This window comes from Siphateles boraxobius, unplaced genomic scaffold (assembly GCF_051911475.1).
Source record: "Siphateles boraxobius isolate OS27281-9 unplaced genomic scaffold, OSU_SipBor_1 151, whole genome shotgun sequence".
NCBI lineage: Eukaryota > Metazoa > Chordata > Actinopteri > Cypriniformes > Leuciscidae > Siphateles > Siphateles boraxobius.
Window position 1 is genome coordinate 613,765 of NW_027508757.1, and position 14,685 is coordinate 628,449.

Sequence of the window (14,685 nt, forward strand, 5' to 3'; positions counted from 1 at the left end):
GGGCAAGTCATAATTATGATAATTCTGACACAACGTGAACACAGCATTAAATATTCATAGAAAACTTAATGGCGTTATGGAGAAAAAAACTGACTTGAGATCTAGAACTTTTTTGAATTTCTATATTGAGTGTTTTGAAGTATAATTTACCATTACAGAAGGAATGAAAATAAAGCAGCGTGTGTCCATCTGTCCAACACTACTGTACTAAAATAAGAGCAAAAGTCGTTTGCACAGTTTAATAAATATTTATTGAAAAATTCTGAGGCACAGCATGAGGTCCAGTGCATATAAACAGAACAAGCAGCATCAGCCGTGTGATTATGTGAGGATCGAGAACTGATGCGGGAAAGACGAGGAGTCGACCGTCAACGGGTTACATCTCACATCCAGAGTCTTCAGTGAAGGCATCAGAGACAGCTTCTCCACCGGCAAATCTGTGTGTGAGAGAGGGAGAGAGTGTGTCAGAGAGAGAGAGAGAGAGAGTGTGTGTGTCAGAGAGAGAGAGAGAGAGAGTGTGTGTGTGTGTGTCAGAGAGAGAGAGAGAGAGAGAGTGTGTGTGTCAGAGAGAGAGAGAGAGAGAGAGAGAGAGAGTGTGTCAGAGAGAGAGAGAGAGTGTGTGTGTGTGTGTGTCAGAGAGAGAGAGAGAGAGAGAGAGAGTGTGTGTGTGTCAGAGAGAGAGAGAGATAGAGTGTGTGTCAGAGAGAGAGAGAGAGAGAGAGAGTGTGTGTGTGTCAGAGAGAGAGAGAGAGAGAGTGTGTGTATGTCAGAGAGAGAGAGAGAGAGAGAGAGAGAGAGAGAGAGTGTGTGTGTGTGTGTCAGAGAGAGAGTGTGTGTCAGAGAGAGAGAGAGAGAGAGAGTATGTGTGTGTCAGAGAGAGAGAGAGAGAGAGTGTGTGTATGTCAGAGAGAGAGAGAGAGAGAGAGAGTGTGTGTGTGTGTGTGTCAGAGAGAGAGAGAGAGAGTGTGTGTCAGAGAGAGCGAGAGAGAGAGAGTGTGTGTGTCAGAGAGAGAGAGAGAGAGAGAGAGAGAGTGTGTCAGAGAGAGAGAGAGAGTGTGTGTGTGTGTGTCAGAGAGAGAGAGAGAGAGAGAGTGTGTGTGTGTCAGAGAGAGAGAGATAGAGTGTGTGTCAGAGAGAGAGAGAGAGAGAGAGAGTGTGTGTGTGTCAGAGAGAGAGAGAGAGAGAGTGTGTGTATGTCAGAGAGAGAGAGAGAGTGTGTGTGTGTGTGTGTCAGAGAGAGAGAGAGAGAGTGTGTGTCAGAGAGAGAGAGAGAGAGAGAGTATGTGTGTGTCAGAGAGAGAGAGAGAGAGAGAGAGAGAGAGTATGTGTGTGTCAGAGAGAGAGAGAGAGAGAGTGTGTGTGTGTCAGAGAGAGAGATAGTGTGTGTGTCAGAGAGAGAGAGAGAGAGAGAGAGAGAGAGAGAGAGAGTGTGTGTGTGTGTCAGAGAGAGAGAGAGAGAGTGTTTGTGTGTCAGAGAGAGAGAGAGAGTGTGTGTGTCAGAGAGAGAGAGAGTGTGTGTGTCAGAGAGAGAGAGAGAGAGAGAGTGTGTGTGTCAGAGAGAGAGAGAGAGTGTGTGTGTGTCAGAGAGAGAGAGAGAGAGTGTGTGTGTGTCAGAGAGAGAGAGAGAGAGTGTGTGTGTCAGAGAGAGAGAGAGAGAGAGAGAGTGTGTGTGTGTCAGAGAGAGAGAGAGAGAGAGAGAGAGAGTGTGTGTGTGTCAGAGAGAGAGAGAGAGAGAGAGAGAGAGAGTGTGTGTGTGTCAGAGAGAGAGAGAGAGAGAGAGAGTGTGTGTGTGTCAGAGAGAGAGAGAGAGAGTGTGTGTGTCAGAGAGAGAGAGAGAGAGAGAGAGTGTGTGTGTGTCAGAGAGAGAGAGAGAGAGTGTGTGTGTCAGAGAGAGAGAGAGAGAGAGAGAGAGAGAGTGTGTGTGTCAGAGAGAGAGAGAGAGAGAGAGAGAGAGAGAGTGTGTGTCAGAGAGAGAGAGAGAGAGAGAGTGTGTGTCAGAGAGAGAGAGAGAGAGAGAGAGAGAGTGTGTGTGTCAGAGAGAGAGAGAGAGAGAGAGTGTGTGTCAGAGAGAGAGAGAGAGAGAGAGAGTGTGTGTGTCAGAGAGAGAGAGAGAGAGAGAGAGAGAGAGAGAGTGTGTGTGTCAGAGAGAGAGAGAGAGAGAGAGAGTGTGTGTGTGTCAGAGAGAGAGAGAGAGAGAGAGAGAGTGTGTGTCAGAGAGAGAGAGAGAGAGTGTGTGTGTGTCAGAGAGAGAGAGAGAGAGAGTGTGTGTGTCAGAGAGAGAGAGAGAGAGAGAGAGAGAGAGAGAGAGAGAGAGAGTGTGTGTGTGTCAGAGAGAGAGAGAGAGTGTGTGTGTCAGAGAGAGAGAGAGAGAGAGAGAGAGTGTGTGTGTCAGAGAGAGAGAGAGAGTGTGTGTGTCAGAGAGAGAGAGAGAGAGAGAGAGAGAGAGAGAGAGTGTGTCAGAGAGAGAGAGAGAGTGTGTGTGTCAGAGAGAGAGAGAGAGAGAGAGAGAGAGAGAGAGAGAGAGTGTGTGTGTCAGAGAGAGAGAGACTGTGAATCATTTCTCATTAGCTAAAATGTGCATTTGGTAAATTTTTTTCCTCATTAAAAATGTTTAATCGTAAAGAAATAACACGCACAGATCAGTTGATGATGTATGAAGTTTCCCAATGCATTAACTAACATTACCTATAAACTAAAAAACGGCAGCTGTGTTTGCCAGAAATTTACCGCGTAAAAGCCGCTCATAATATTCTTGTGTAAGTGAGCGAGGAAGGTAAAAAAAACCCACAATTTAAAAATTCCCTAACCATGTTTTCCATGACTATAAGAACACGTAAACAGCAGATTTTAAAGCAGAAGCGCGTAATTTTTTGGTTGTTCAACTAGTTTTCAGATCTGCTTGTTCGACATGTCATCATCTGGCTGGACCAATCACATGAGATTAGGGCGGGGCTTATCGGTCTGACTGACCAATGGGTGTGGGAATGCTCCGGAAACCTGTTGGGAAACACTCATTATTGAGCCCCTAGTGAAGCAGAAATGTCCTACTTCAGCTTTAAAAGATAAAGCCCTCGTGTTCCTGAAGCACTAAACTCCCGGCGAGGCCTGAACGAGAGTCTGAAGTGTTTATCAGTGAACCGTCGAGGCGCTTCTCTTGAATGCATTATTTTTCACCGTCGCCTGTTGATGTTATTATGTTGCATTGAGATCGGCTGCACTTGTGTGAGATTATTACGTTCTGAGAGGCTTTCATCTTCGGTATCCATCCAATAATCACTAAGAAAATACATCGCCATGGAAACCATTATTTAGCGTCTGGGTTTTATTTGTATTGAATCCTTTTTAGAAGCATCATGGAAGTCTCTGTGAATCGATAATGAAATGGAGACATTCTGTTCCTGCTGTGAAACTGTAATTCAGCTTTGATCACAGGAATAAATTACACTTTACTATATATTGACATAGAAAACGCTTATTTTAAATTGTAATAATATTTCTGATAATAATATTTTTGATTTAAATAAATGCAGCAGAAGAGACTTCTTTTTAAAAAAAATTAAAAATATGACCAATCCCATATTTTTTCATTTCTATTATACTGGATAAAATATGAAATCCTATTAGTTTGCTTCTAATTATCACAACTTAGGTTCACTGTTGTGCAATTTTTCATAAAAGTTCCCAACATTTGCTTCGATATCCTGATCTCGGACAGAAAACTGTGGAAATCAGAAGTTATTGTTTCGTGCCTCAATGTCTATATCTGTCAATTATTCATACAAGCATACATTTTTTAATATATCCTGAGGCATCGTCTGGGTTTGAATTTTGTTGACAATAAAATGAAATGAATTTCTTGTTCAGCATGAGCCGATACACTTAATATATCATGATTATCTGTGATAGACTGACATTATTCCTGAACTTTCCATCTAATTAAAGCATCTGTGGGAGTGTCTCAGCTCGGTCCCAAACTCTCTGTCAACGTTCTGTCTGTTTGACAAGTTTTATAAACTTTATAAAGGTATTCATAATGTATGTTGCAATGCAACAAATAATTGTAACCAAAGTTAAAATGCATTATAATATTTGCAGGTTACAGCTGAAATGGTTGTTCGCCATGCGTTTTAATGCATTATACGTTCTAAAGGTGTGTTCAATTAATAGATTATTATAATTCATTGTAATATGAATGATGTACTGCTTACAAGTATTCATATCCTAATGCATTATAACAAGGAATATTTAATGCATTAAAACATGTTTATAATGCACTATATATATATAAAGGCATTACTTTTTTTGCATTGTGACATTATTGTCATAATTAAACAATGAAGATTTTTATTACAGTTTCTTTAAGAAGAATAACCTTTTAGAATTACAAAAGAAAATGTGTTATGTATGTACAAATATGTATACGTAAACATTTCCTTTAATTACACTAATGACAATTTGAGGGTAAATGTGCTTAATGATCATGAGAATAATGTTGCAATGCAAAAGATCTTAAAGGGCCTAAAATAGGTCAGATATCCATTACTTTTGATCATTTTAATGTAAAAAATGTCCCGCAGCCATTAGCATGAATGTTTTCTGAGTGATTGCAGATTATTCTGCTATATTTTTCAAATCTTGTTTCTCTTTCACTCGTGTGTTTTGTATGATGTGTGTGTGTGTGTGTCTCTGTAAACCAGAACAGCTTTATAAATGTGTCATTACTCTGAATCCATTAGTGATGTCTTGAAGGGACAGTGTGAATGACACAGGCCTGATGACAGTTCATTAACATGTTGCCTTGCAATTAGTCAATTAGTGTTCATCAGTGCTAGCACACTTCATGCCTGATTTTTGTGTGTGGAACATAATTAGAGAGATCATTCACCTAAACATTCAATATTTACTCATCCTCATGTCATTTCAAAGATATATGACAACAGATGATGTATGGAAAATAGAAGTACCGAGTCAAGCCCAGGAATTATCTTAACAGTAGTCTAGTAGTTTTATGATAATTTATGGTTTATTTTGTCCTTTTTGGAACATGAACGCACTCCTTTCTGTTCACTTTCATTGCATGGAAAACAGCAGATCAGTGTTGCTATTGTTAACTTATAATAATAATAATACATTTATTTTATATAGCGCCTTTACAAGTTGCTTTCTCAAAGCAACTAAAATCATTTTCGGTAATTGAAATAAAGCTGGTATAAAATCAATTTTATATGTATTATTTTATTTATTTAAATCAATTTATGTGTTTTGTTAATGTACTGTTATATGTATCACTTTATTTATTTAAGGCTTATTTTAATTCATTCATTCATTCAATTTAATAAATGTTTTATGTACTGATATATATATAGAAATATTATATCTATTTTGGGCACTTAAAATGTAGGGTGAACTTTTCATTCAAAAAGCATATAGTTAACATCAAAGACTTTATAAACACAAAGACGGTGCACTCATATTAATAATGAACGGGAGAAAGTGCCACGCAGAATATTAATCATAATCATCATTAATAAACATGCAGCAATATTAAATTTTTCTAAATGTCAATCATTTGTTAACAAACAAGTATTCATTTATTATTCATTAAATTATTACATTGTTTAAATTAATACTTTTTTCACTAACTGTGATTTTGTATGTGTACATTTCTGAAATACATAACTTAGGAAGTTTCCTCTGATAACACATCACTCTAAATTGTAATGTGGACTCATGCATTTTCTGTAAAGTTGCTTTGAAATGATGTGTATTGTAAAAAGCGCTATACAAAATGGGAATTGAATGTAATTGAATAAGCCCCGCCTTCTAAATAAAACAGCCAATCGCTGATTGGGAAAGCCGCTGTATGCTTAGGACTGTGCATTGGCTGATCCAGATCCGCTTTTTCACCCTGTTTGAGCATAAGAAAGACACGATTGCTGTGATGGACACCTGTGATGCGGTTCCCCTCGACGCTGATGTGCTCGAGGCTTCTCACGTCCATCAGCCGCTCGGGGAACACCGTCAGCTGGTTTCTGGAGAGGTTGATGTTGATCAAGTGCTCCATGTCTCCGACCGCCTCTGGCAGCTTCGTGAGGACGTTTCCCTGCAGATCCACCTCTACAAGAAGAAAACACACACACACACACACACATATATCCTCATCATGTGATCTATATCTATCAGAGCTGGGCTGCGCTAGAAACCAGTCCACAACTGCCATGAAGCATTGCAAATTGCTTATTTTTGTGCAAATGTATTTATTTATTCGTGACAGTGCACATTAATGAACAATCTTACATTCGTGTAGAGACTGTAAATGAACCAGATTATAGCATAAATGCTAATTTTCATCTAGTTGATGCAACTACTGCAAGTCACTCTAAAACATCTTGATGTAAAGAATATATTTTGCAACTGCAGCTCAATAGAAAGATGTTTTATGTCTCTTTTGTTGCACTAAAGCTGCATTTATTTAATCAAAAATACAGTAAAAAATACAGTAGAAATATTATTACAATGTAAATCAGCTGTTTTCTATGTGAATATATAGTAAAGTGTAATTTATTCCTGTGATCAAAGCTGAATTTTCAGCATCATTACTCCAGTCTTCAGTGTCACATGATCCTTCAGAAATCACTATAATATGATGATTTGATTCAACATTTATGATAATTATCAGTTGAAAACAGTTGTTTCTACAGTTGATACATTTTGTTTTTCATGATTCTTTAAAGAATAGAAAGTTCAAAAGAACAGCGTTTATTTGAAATATAAACTTTTGTTACATTATAATTGTCTTTACTGTCACTTTTGATCAACTCAATGCATCCTTGTTGAATTAAAGTAGACTATTCATTTTCTTTTTTAATATTACTAAGCCAAAAGCAAAGTTAATATTTTTATACCGTTGTTTAATGAATCATTTGCAATGCTTCAGAATGTAGAGTTTGAATAATATAATTATTTGATTGATTTCTTTATTTTGAACAAATGTGAAGCTGTTTTTCCGTTGACGTCAGAATGATTCCTAAAAGTTGATTCATCAGTTTATACGAAAGACTTCACTGGATTACACTTTAATATATAATCCTATAATTAATTTCCATCAGTAATAAGTGCAGTATGTCAGGAAAGGTGAGGTCTAGAGAGACAGTCGTACCTCGTAACTGAGTAAACGTGAGGAAGAACTTGTTGCTCAAGGCTTTGATCTGGTTGTTGGCCAGAGAGAGTGTGTGTATGTTGTGTGTGCAGCTGCGCATCATCTTGAAGACGCCGTCAGGGAAACTAACAAGACCACAGTCGGACAGATCTAGAGGAAAACACAGAAGTTGATTCAGACTGGGTCTGTTAATATGAGATTGTGTTGTTCCTCTGTATATCAACACATTGTGCAATCACTCACAAAATCACCACAAATACTATCAGAAATTAATGCAGTAGGCACTTGATGTGTGTGTGTGTGTGTGTGTTTAATCAGAGGTTCACAATGCTGCTGATTGCGACGTGACTTTATTTTGACATTAAATGATTGATATGATGACACTTGATCAATTGGAAATGTTCAGAAGAATGAAGTGATTTATAGGAGCTTCTCGGCACAACGGCTCCACCTACTGCTCAAACAAACAGACAAAACCAGACAATAATAACAGTATCCATGAGGAACAGTGAGAATATTATCTTGCAATTATCAGAATGTGAAAGCATTTAAACATTTTAGTTTGACTTTCTTTGGATTTCAATCTTTTAGAGCCCAAAATATGATCTTCCTCATGGAGGGGGTTTAGAAATGTTAGTCAATTTATACCCAAATTGTACTATGAAAAAAAGAAGAAAAAAAAGTGTAAAATGTTATTTGGAAAATATTAAGTTACATTATTATTACTTTCTGTTGTTTTTCTCTATCCACTATAAAAATTTACTGTTATAGCTATTTTTTATTTAAATCAAACTTTTTATAAATTAATTTGTTCATTTTAATCAATCTTTTATGTACTGTTATATGTATTTTATATATTTAAATAAAATCAATCATTCATTCAATTTAATACATTTTTAATGTAGTTATATCTTTTTTTATTTAAATAAAAGTATTAATTCATTTTAATCAGTATTTATCGTACTGTTATATCTACTATTTATTTAAATCCATTTCTTATTTATTTATTAATCAATTTTAATATTTTTTAATGTACTGTAATTTGTATTATTTTATTTAAATCGATTTATTTTTTCATTCATTCAATTAATCAGTTTAATGTACTGTCATATCTATTACTTTGTTTAAAAAGAATGATCATGTAAATAAAAAGTAATACATTGTGTACATATACATTTATATGACAGTAAAATTGATTAATTGAATGAAAAATAAATCGATTTAAATAATTAATAAACCATATCAGTATATTAAAATTGATCAAAATGAATGAATAAATAAATAAAAGATGGATTTAAATGAAACATAGCAGTACATTCAAATTGTTTAAAATGTATGAACGTATAAATAAATAATTTTTATGTAATGTTATATGTATTATTTTATTGAAATCCATTATTTATTCATTCATTCATTTTAATGTACTGTTATGCAATCAATGTCACGACACACACGGGAGATAGACAGCAGATCCAAGTGCAGTAAGGATGTTTTAATGGGTAATCCGTAAAGCGTAAATCCAGTCCAGGCAAAGGTCAAATACCGTGTAAACAATCCAAATACAAAAATAACAAAACACAAGTAAAAATCAGGAACAGACCAAGAAGTGTCAGACATAACAACGAATCCGTTCACATACAGGGAATATATACACAGATCTAACAAGACTAACAATGAACAGTTGGGAACAATGATGACGGGGGACAGCTGAGTGCAATGAACTGATGAGTGACAGTGACAGACAGAATGGTGGGAAATGAAGTCAATAGTGAAGGACACCGTGATAACGAGGACCTCTAGTGACAAACAATGGAACACAACCAGACACTGTGACATAACCCCCCCTCTACGGAGCAGCTACCAGACGCTCCACGACAACACAACACAAGAGTTCAGGAGGGAGGTGGAATGGTGGAGGATCAAGGGGGAAGGATGGTGGGCCAGGTCCATGAAGGGGAAGAAAAACGGGAAATAACGACTTAGCCGGCGACCAGGGCGAAGCAGACAGTCCATCGGGCGGCCAGGGCGAAGCAGACAGTCCATCGGGCGGCCCGGGCGGTGAAGACCCCTCGGGCGGCCAGGGCGGTGAAGACCCCTCGGGCGGCCAGGGCAGAGGCTCTGGAACAGACACTGGCACTGGCTCCGGCTCAGGAATAGCAGACACCGGCTCTGGAACAGACAGCACCGGCTCTGGCTCTAGAACAGCCACTGGCTCCAGCTCTGGAACAGACACTGGCACTGGCTCAGGAACAGGCATTAGCTTAGGAACAGACACCGGCTCAGGAACAGACACCAAAACTGTAAAAGCCACAAGAACAAACACAGAAACAAACACTGGCTCTGGCGCTGGAACAGGCACTGGCTCTGGAACAGACATTGCCTCCGGCTCTGGAACAGGCACTGGCTCTGCCTCCGGCTCTGGAACAGGCACTGGCTCTGCCTCCGGCTCTGGAACAGGCACTGGCTCTGCCTCCGGCTCTGGAACAGGCACTGGCTCTGCCTCCGGCTCTGGAACAGGCACTGGCTCTGCCTCCGGCTCTGGAACAGGCACTGGCTCTGCCTCCGGCTCTGGAACAGGCACTGGCTCTGCCTCCGGCTCTGGAACAGGCACTGGCTCTGCCTCCGGCTCTGGAACAGGCACTGGCTCTGCCTCCGGCTCTGGAACAGGCACTGGCTCTGCCTCCGGCTCTGGAACAGGCACTGGCTCTGCCTCCGGCTCTGGAACAGGCACTGGCTCTGCCTCCGGCTCTGGAACAGGCACTGGCTCTGCCTCCGGCTCTGGAACAGGCACTGGCTCTGCCTCCGGCTCTGGAACAGGCATTGGCTCTGCCTCCGGCTCTGGAACAGGCATTGGCTCTGCCTCCGGCTCTGGAACAGGAGCCACGGGTATGTCCAGGATCCGAGCCAGACGCTCCAGATAGTCCAGGTCCAGGAAGGCAGACGGCATTGGCTCTGCCTCCGGCTCTGGAACAGGCATTGGCTCTGCCTCCGCCTCCGGCTCTGGAACAGGCATTGGCTCTGCCTCCGCCTCCGGCTCTGGAACAGGCATTGGCTCTGCCTCTGGCTCTGGAACAGGCTCTGGAACGGGCACTGGCTCTGCCTCTGGCTCTGGAACCGGCTCTGGAACGGGCACTGGCTCTGCCTCCGGCTCTGGAACGGGCACTGGCTCTGCCTCCGGCTCTGGAACGGGCACTGGCTCTGCCTCCGGCTCTGGAACAGCAGGCACTGGCTCTGCCTCCGGCTCTGGAACAGCAGGCACTGGCTCTGCCTCCGGCTCTGGAACAGCAGGCACTGGCTCTGCCTCCGGCTCTGGAACAGCAGGCACTGGCTCTGCCTCCGGCTCTGGAACAGCAGGCACTGGCTCTGCCTCCGGCTCTGGAACAGCAGGCACTGGCTCTGCCTCCGGCTCTGGAACAGCAGGCACTGGCTCTGCCTCCGGCTCTGGAACAGCAGGCACTGGCTCTGCCTCCGGCTCTGGAACAGCAGGCACTGGCTCTGCCTCCGGCTCTGGAACAGCAGGCACTGGCTCTGCCTCCGGCTCTGGAACAGCAGACACAGACATGTCCAGGATCCGAGCCAGACGCTCCAGATAGTCCAGGTCCATGAAGGCAGACGGAACGTGAACAGTCTCTGACTGGGCAGACGGGACGTGAACAGTCTCTCGCTGGGCAGAAGTGACGTGAACAGTCTCTCGCTGGGCAGACGGAACATGAACAGTCTCTGACTGGGCAGACGCAACGTCAACAGTCTCTGACTGGGCAGACGGGACGTGAACAGTCTCTGACTGGGCAGACGGGACGTGAACAGTCTCTGACTGGGCAGACGGGCTGTGTCTCCTTCTCCTTCTCCGGACCACCGGACTCAGGACCACCGGAACCGGGACCACCAGAACAGGGATCATCTCCCGACTACATCCTCCACTGTGACCTCCACGGGACCTGCGAAACTTGACCAACCGGGCCCCCTTAAAAAACTCCCTTCTCTCCCGCTCGGTGGCTGGGGAGGAGATATTAAAAAACATACCACTGGATCTGAGTTGACGGATTCGTTCTGTCACGACACACACGGGACAGAAGATCCAATTTGCAGCAGTTTATTAATATAAGGGTAATCCAAATCGTAGTCTTCCAGGCAGGGGTCAAAATCCAACTAAACATGAAAACAAAACACAAACCAACAAGAAAACCGACCAAGGAAGTGGTGACATCTAACAACGAATCCGTACACATACTAACACATACAGGGAATATATACACAGATCTAACAAGACTAACAATGAACAGCTGGGAACAATGATGACGGGGAACAGCTAAGTGCAATGAACTGATGAGTGACAGTGACAGACAGAATGCTGGGAAATGAAGTCAATAGTGAAGGACACCGTGATAACGAGGACCTCTAGTAACAAACAAGGGAACACAACCAGACACTGTGACAATCAAATGTATTTATTTATTAATTTCAATCAATTTTAATGTAATATGTATTGTTTTATTTAAATCAGATATTTATTTAATCATTCATGTTATTTATTTTTTTATCATTTATGTCCACATCCCCCTATAGCGGTCCCCTGAGGTCGACGGACCCCAACTCTAACATCAGGAGTTATGCATGCGTTTAGAAGAGGAGACAAGGGTATAAATATGAAAACACAATTCCTATGATAATGAGGTATTATTCAGTGGTCAGACGGTGTCTCACCCAGCGAGTCTCTGCCCTCCTCCATGGTGGCGTTGATCCTCCTGGCGACCTTCGCCACGGCCTCCGCCATCCGGTGGGGTTCAGGTGTGATCTGAGGAGTGATTGGTGGATCAGTGGACTGTGATCTGTGCAGTGATTGGTGGATCAGTGCACTGTGATCTGTGCAGTGATTGGTGGGTTCAGGTGTGATCTGAGCAGTGATTGGTGGGTTCAGGTGTGATCTGAGGAGTGATTGGTGGGTTCAGGTGTGATCTGAGGAGTGATTGGTGGATCAGTGGACTGAGATCTGTGCAGTGATTGGTGGATCAGTGCACTGTGATCTGTGCAGTGATTGGTGGGTTCAGGTGTGATCTGAGCAGTGATTGGTGGGTTCAGGTATGATCTGTGCAGTGATTGGTGGATCAGTGGACTGTGATCTGAGCAGTGATTGGTGGGTTCAGGTGTGATCTGAGCAGTGATTGGTGGGTTCAGGTATGATCTGTGCAGTGATTGGTGGATCAGTGGACTGTGATCTGAGCAGTGATTGGTGGGTTCAGGTGTGATCTGAGCAGTGATTGCATTGGTGGGTTCAGGTGTGATCTGTGCAGTGATTGGTGGATCAGTAGACTGTGATCTGAGCAGTGATTGGTGGATTCAGGTGTGATCTGAGCAGTGATTGGTGGATCAGTGGATTGTGATCTGGGCAGTGATTGGTGGGTTACTCACAGGTGCACAGGAAGTCACAGGTATGAGCCACGGACAGCCACTTCCTGCCAGAGCGCAAAAACATGCAGTGACATCAGAAATATTAACATAATATATGTGTGTATATATGCACACACACACACACACACACACACATATATAGTATAAATATAATAAAATATATCCACACATATATTATATAATATGTTGTTTTGGACTTTATAATTCTGCAAGTTGAAGAATATGCTCAGACAACTCATAACATAGCATATATATATATATATATATATATATATATATATATATATATATATAAACTGTGATTGTGTATATGTAAATTTCTGAAATATATAACTTAGACAGTTTCCTCTGTTAACAGATCACTCTAAATTGTAATGTGGACTCTGGATGCATTTTCTGTAAAGCTGCTTTGAAACGATGTGTATTGTGAAAAGTGCTATACAAATACATGTGAATTGAATTGAATATACAGAATTATAAAACCCAAAATAACTCATGACACGGAAAAAATGTCAAAGGTAATATAGAAAAATATCATCATTGGCCAACAGAGTTTTTAATAGAGAAAAATTACAGCTGCTAAAACACATGTGGCGACATCCTGTCTCGCCCTGATACCTTTTCCAACATACTTTCGTCCTAAAAACACAGATTTCAATTAAAATCTACCTTCATCTCATCTTCATTTCAAAGTGTAATGTATTTAAATGTGCAATTATGAGAAAAAGCCAAGCATTCAAAGCCTCAAACAGCTGAGCAGACAAATATAGAAACACATGACGTTATTAATAGCACGAGCATTTCTGAATCTGAACGAACATTACCATATTATTTAATGTTACATCACAAATATTAACTGGCTTTAAGGACTGCAGTATTATCGACGAATGAAGTCATACCATTCATTAACTAAAGGCATTAAAGTAAGAATACGAACACATTCAAATCTGTAAAGTAAAGCAGACTGATCGTCTAGACTAGAGCTAGTAAACCCTCACATTCAGACATGCGATGCTGTCTCACCGTCTCCATTCACCGGACAGATGACTTAGTTTAGTTATAAAGTGTGTAAGTTTATGTTCTGTTCTGTAATGCGAGAACAGGCAACATGCCGAGTTGCCGACTACCGATGCCGGATTCCGCTACAACTGCCGTAAAAACTCGTGCCACATTGCTTAACGGCAGCACGGGCTGTGAAAGACTTTTCACTTCAGCTCTGAATTGCTTATCAGGTTTTCAACTTCGTTATTTAGTTATTTAGCATATTAAGAAACAATTTGAATTCAATGAGAATTTTTTCCCTAACATTCTGAAATATGTAGCCTAAACCATATTCTAAGTGTAGGCTATTTTTAACCCAGGTTCCACAAAATGAAAACAGCACTTTGTATACCTACATTTCTGCAATGCTGTCTTTGCAAATTAGATTTAACTTCTTCTAGAAATGCAAAAACTGATCCCTACGACTTCTAACGCCCTGAAAATTAACATGCATGGTTTATTTTATCATTAAATATATATTTATATAACATGGTTATTTTATAGGATAGATTCTTCTCTCATAAAAATAGAAATCAATGATTGTTATCATCCTATATACTAACTAATTTTAAATACAAAATGCACATTTTTGGAACCAAACTCAAAAGTCATTTAAATATGTTAAAGCAGAGCAGAGCACATTTCTACATTAATAGAAGTTAAATATGTCTGTTAATCGGCACATCTGTCCCATATTTAGCCCATAAATATACCTATAATTTAGTTAAACCAGCTGTTAATGTAGAGCTTAAAACACACTGTACGTACCGTTTCCCCCTGAATCTGATCACAAGAGTTGTGATTCTGGAACGTCTCTGCCGGATCAGGACTTTTACTGGGAACAATGGCAGGTGATTGTGTTGAACCCGTGACCCCGAAGACAAAAACCCGATAGTCTGAGTTCTAGAAATCATAACCAGTTTGTTCAGTCGTTTTTTCTGGATGTTGAAGTATGAAGTCACATCACTTTTCTCCAGCTCTCTGTCTCTACGGTATCTTTAGAGATACAGGCGGCTGACATCGAGGCCTTTAGAAGTAAAGATGTTATGAGGATTTTCCAGTGCATTATTTAAAAA

At 40.9% G+C, this 14,685-nt stretch overlaps 1 protein-coding gene across 5 annotated transcripts; it reads right to left on the reverse strand.

The window, feature by feature from the left end:
- Positions 1 to 228: 228 nt before the first annotated feature.
- On the reverse strand, positions 229 to 13,726 carry lrrc20 (leucine rich repeat containing 20). 5 transcript variants are annotated; one of them, XM_077230849.1, is made up of 6 exons: positions 13,592 to 13,726; positions 12,569 to 12,612; positions 11,864 to 11,954; positions 7,160 to 7,309; positions 5,950 to 6,117; positions 229 to 437 (listed from the first exon to the last, which is right to left on the reverse strand). In XM_077230849.1, the coding sequence occupies exons 3-6, from the start codon at positions 11,931 to 11,933 to the stop codon at positions 322 to 324; spliced, it is 504 nt and encodes a 167-aa protein (XP_077086964.1). In that variant the 5' UTR covers positions 11,934 to 11,954; positions 12,569 to 12,612; positions 13,592 to 13,726; the 3' UTR covers positions 229 to 321. The 5 variants fall into 5 exon arrangements, with proteins under 5 accessions (XP_077086964.1, XP_077086966.1, XP_077086965.1 ...); XM_077230851.1 differs by having other exon boundaries at positions 12,569 to 12,608; positions 13,567 to 13,726; XM_077230850.1 differs by having other exon boundaries at positions 13,567 to 13,726.
- Between the last annotated feature and the right edge of the window lie 959 nt (positions 13,727 to 14,685).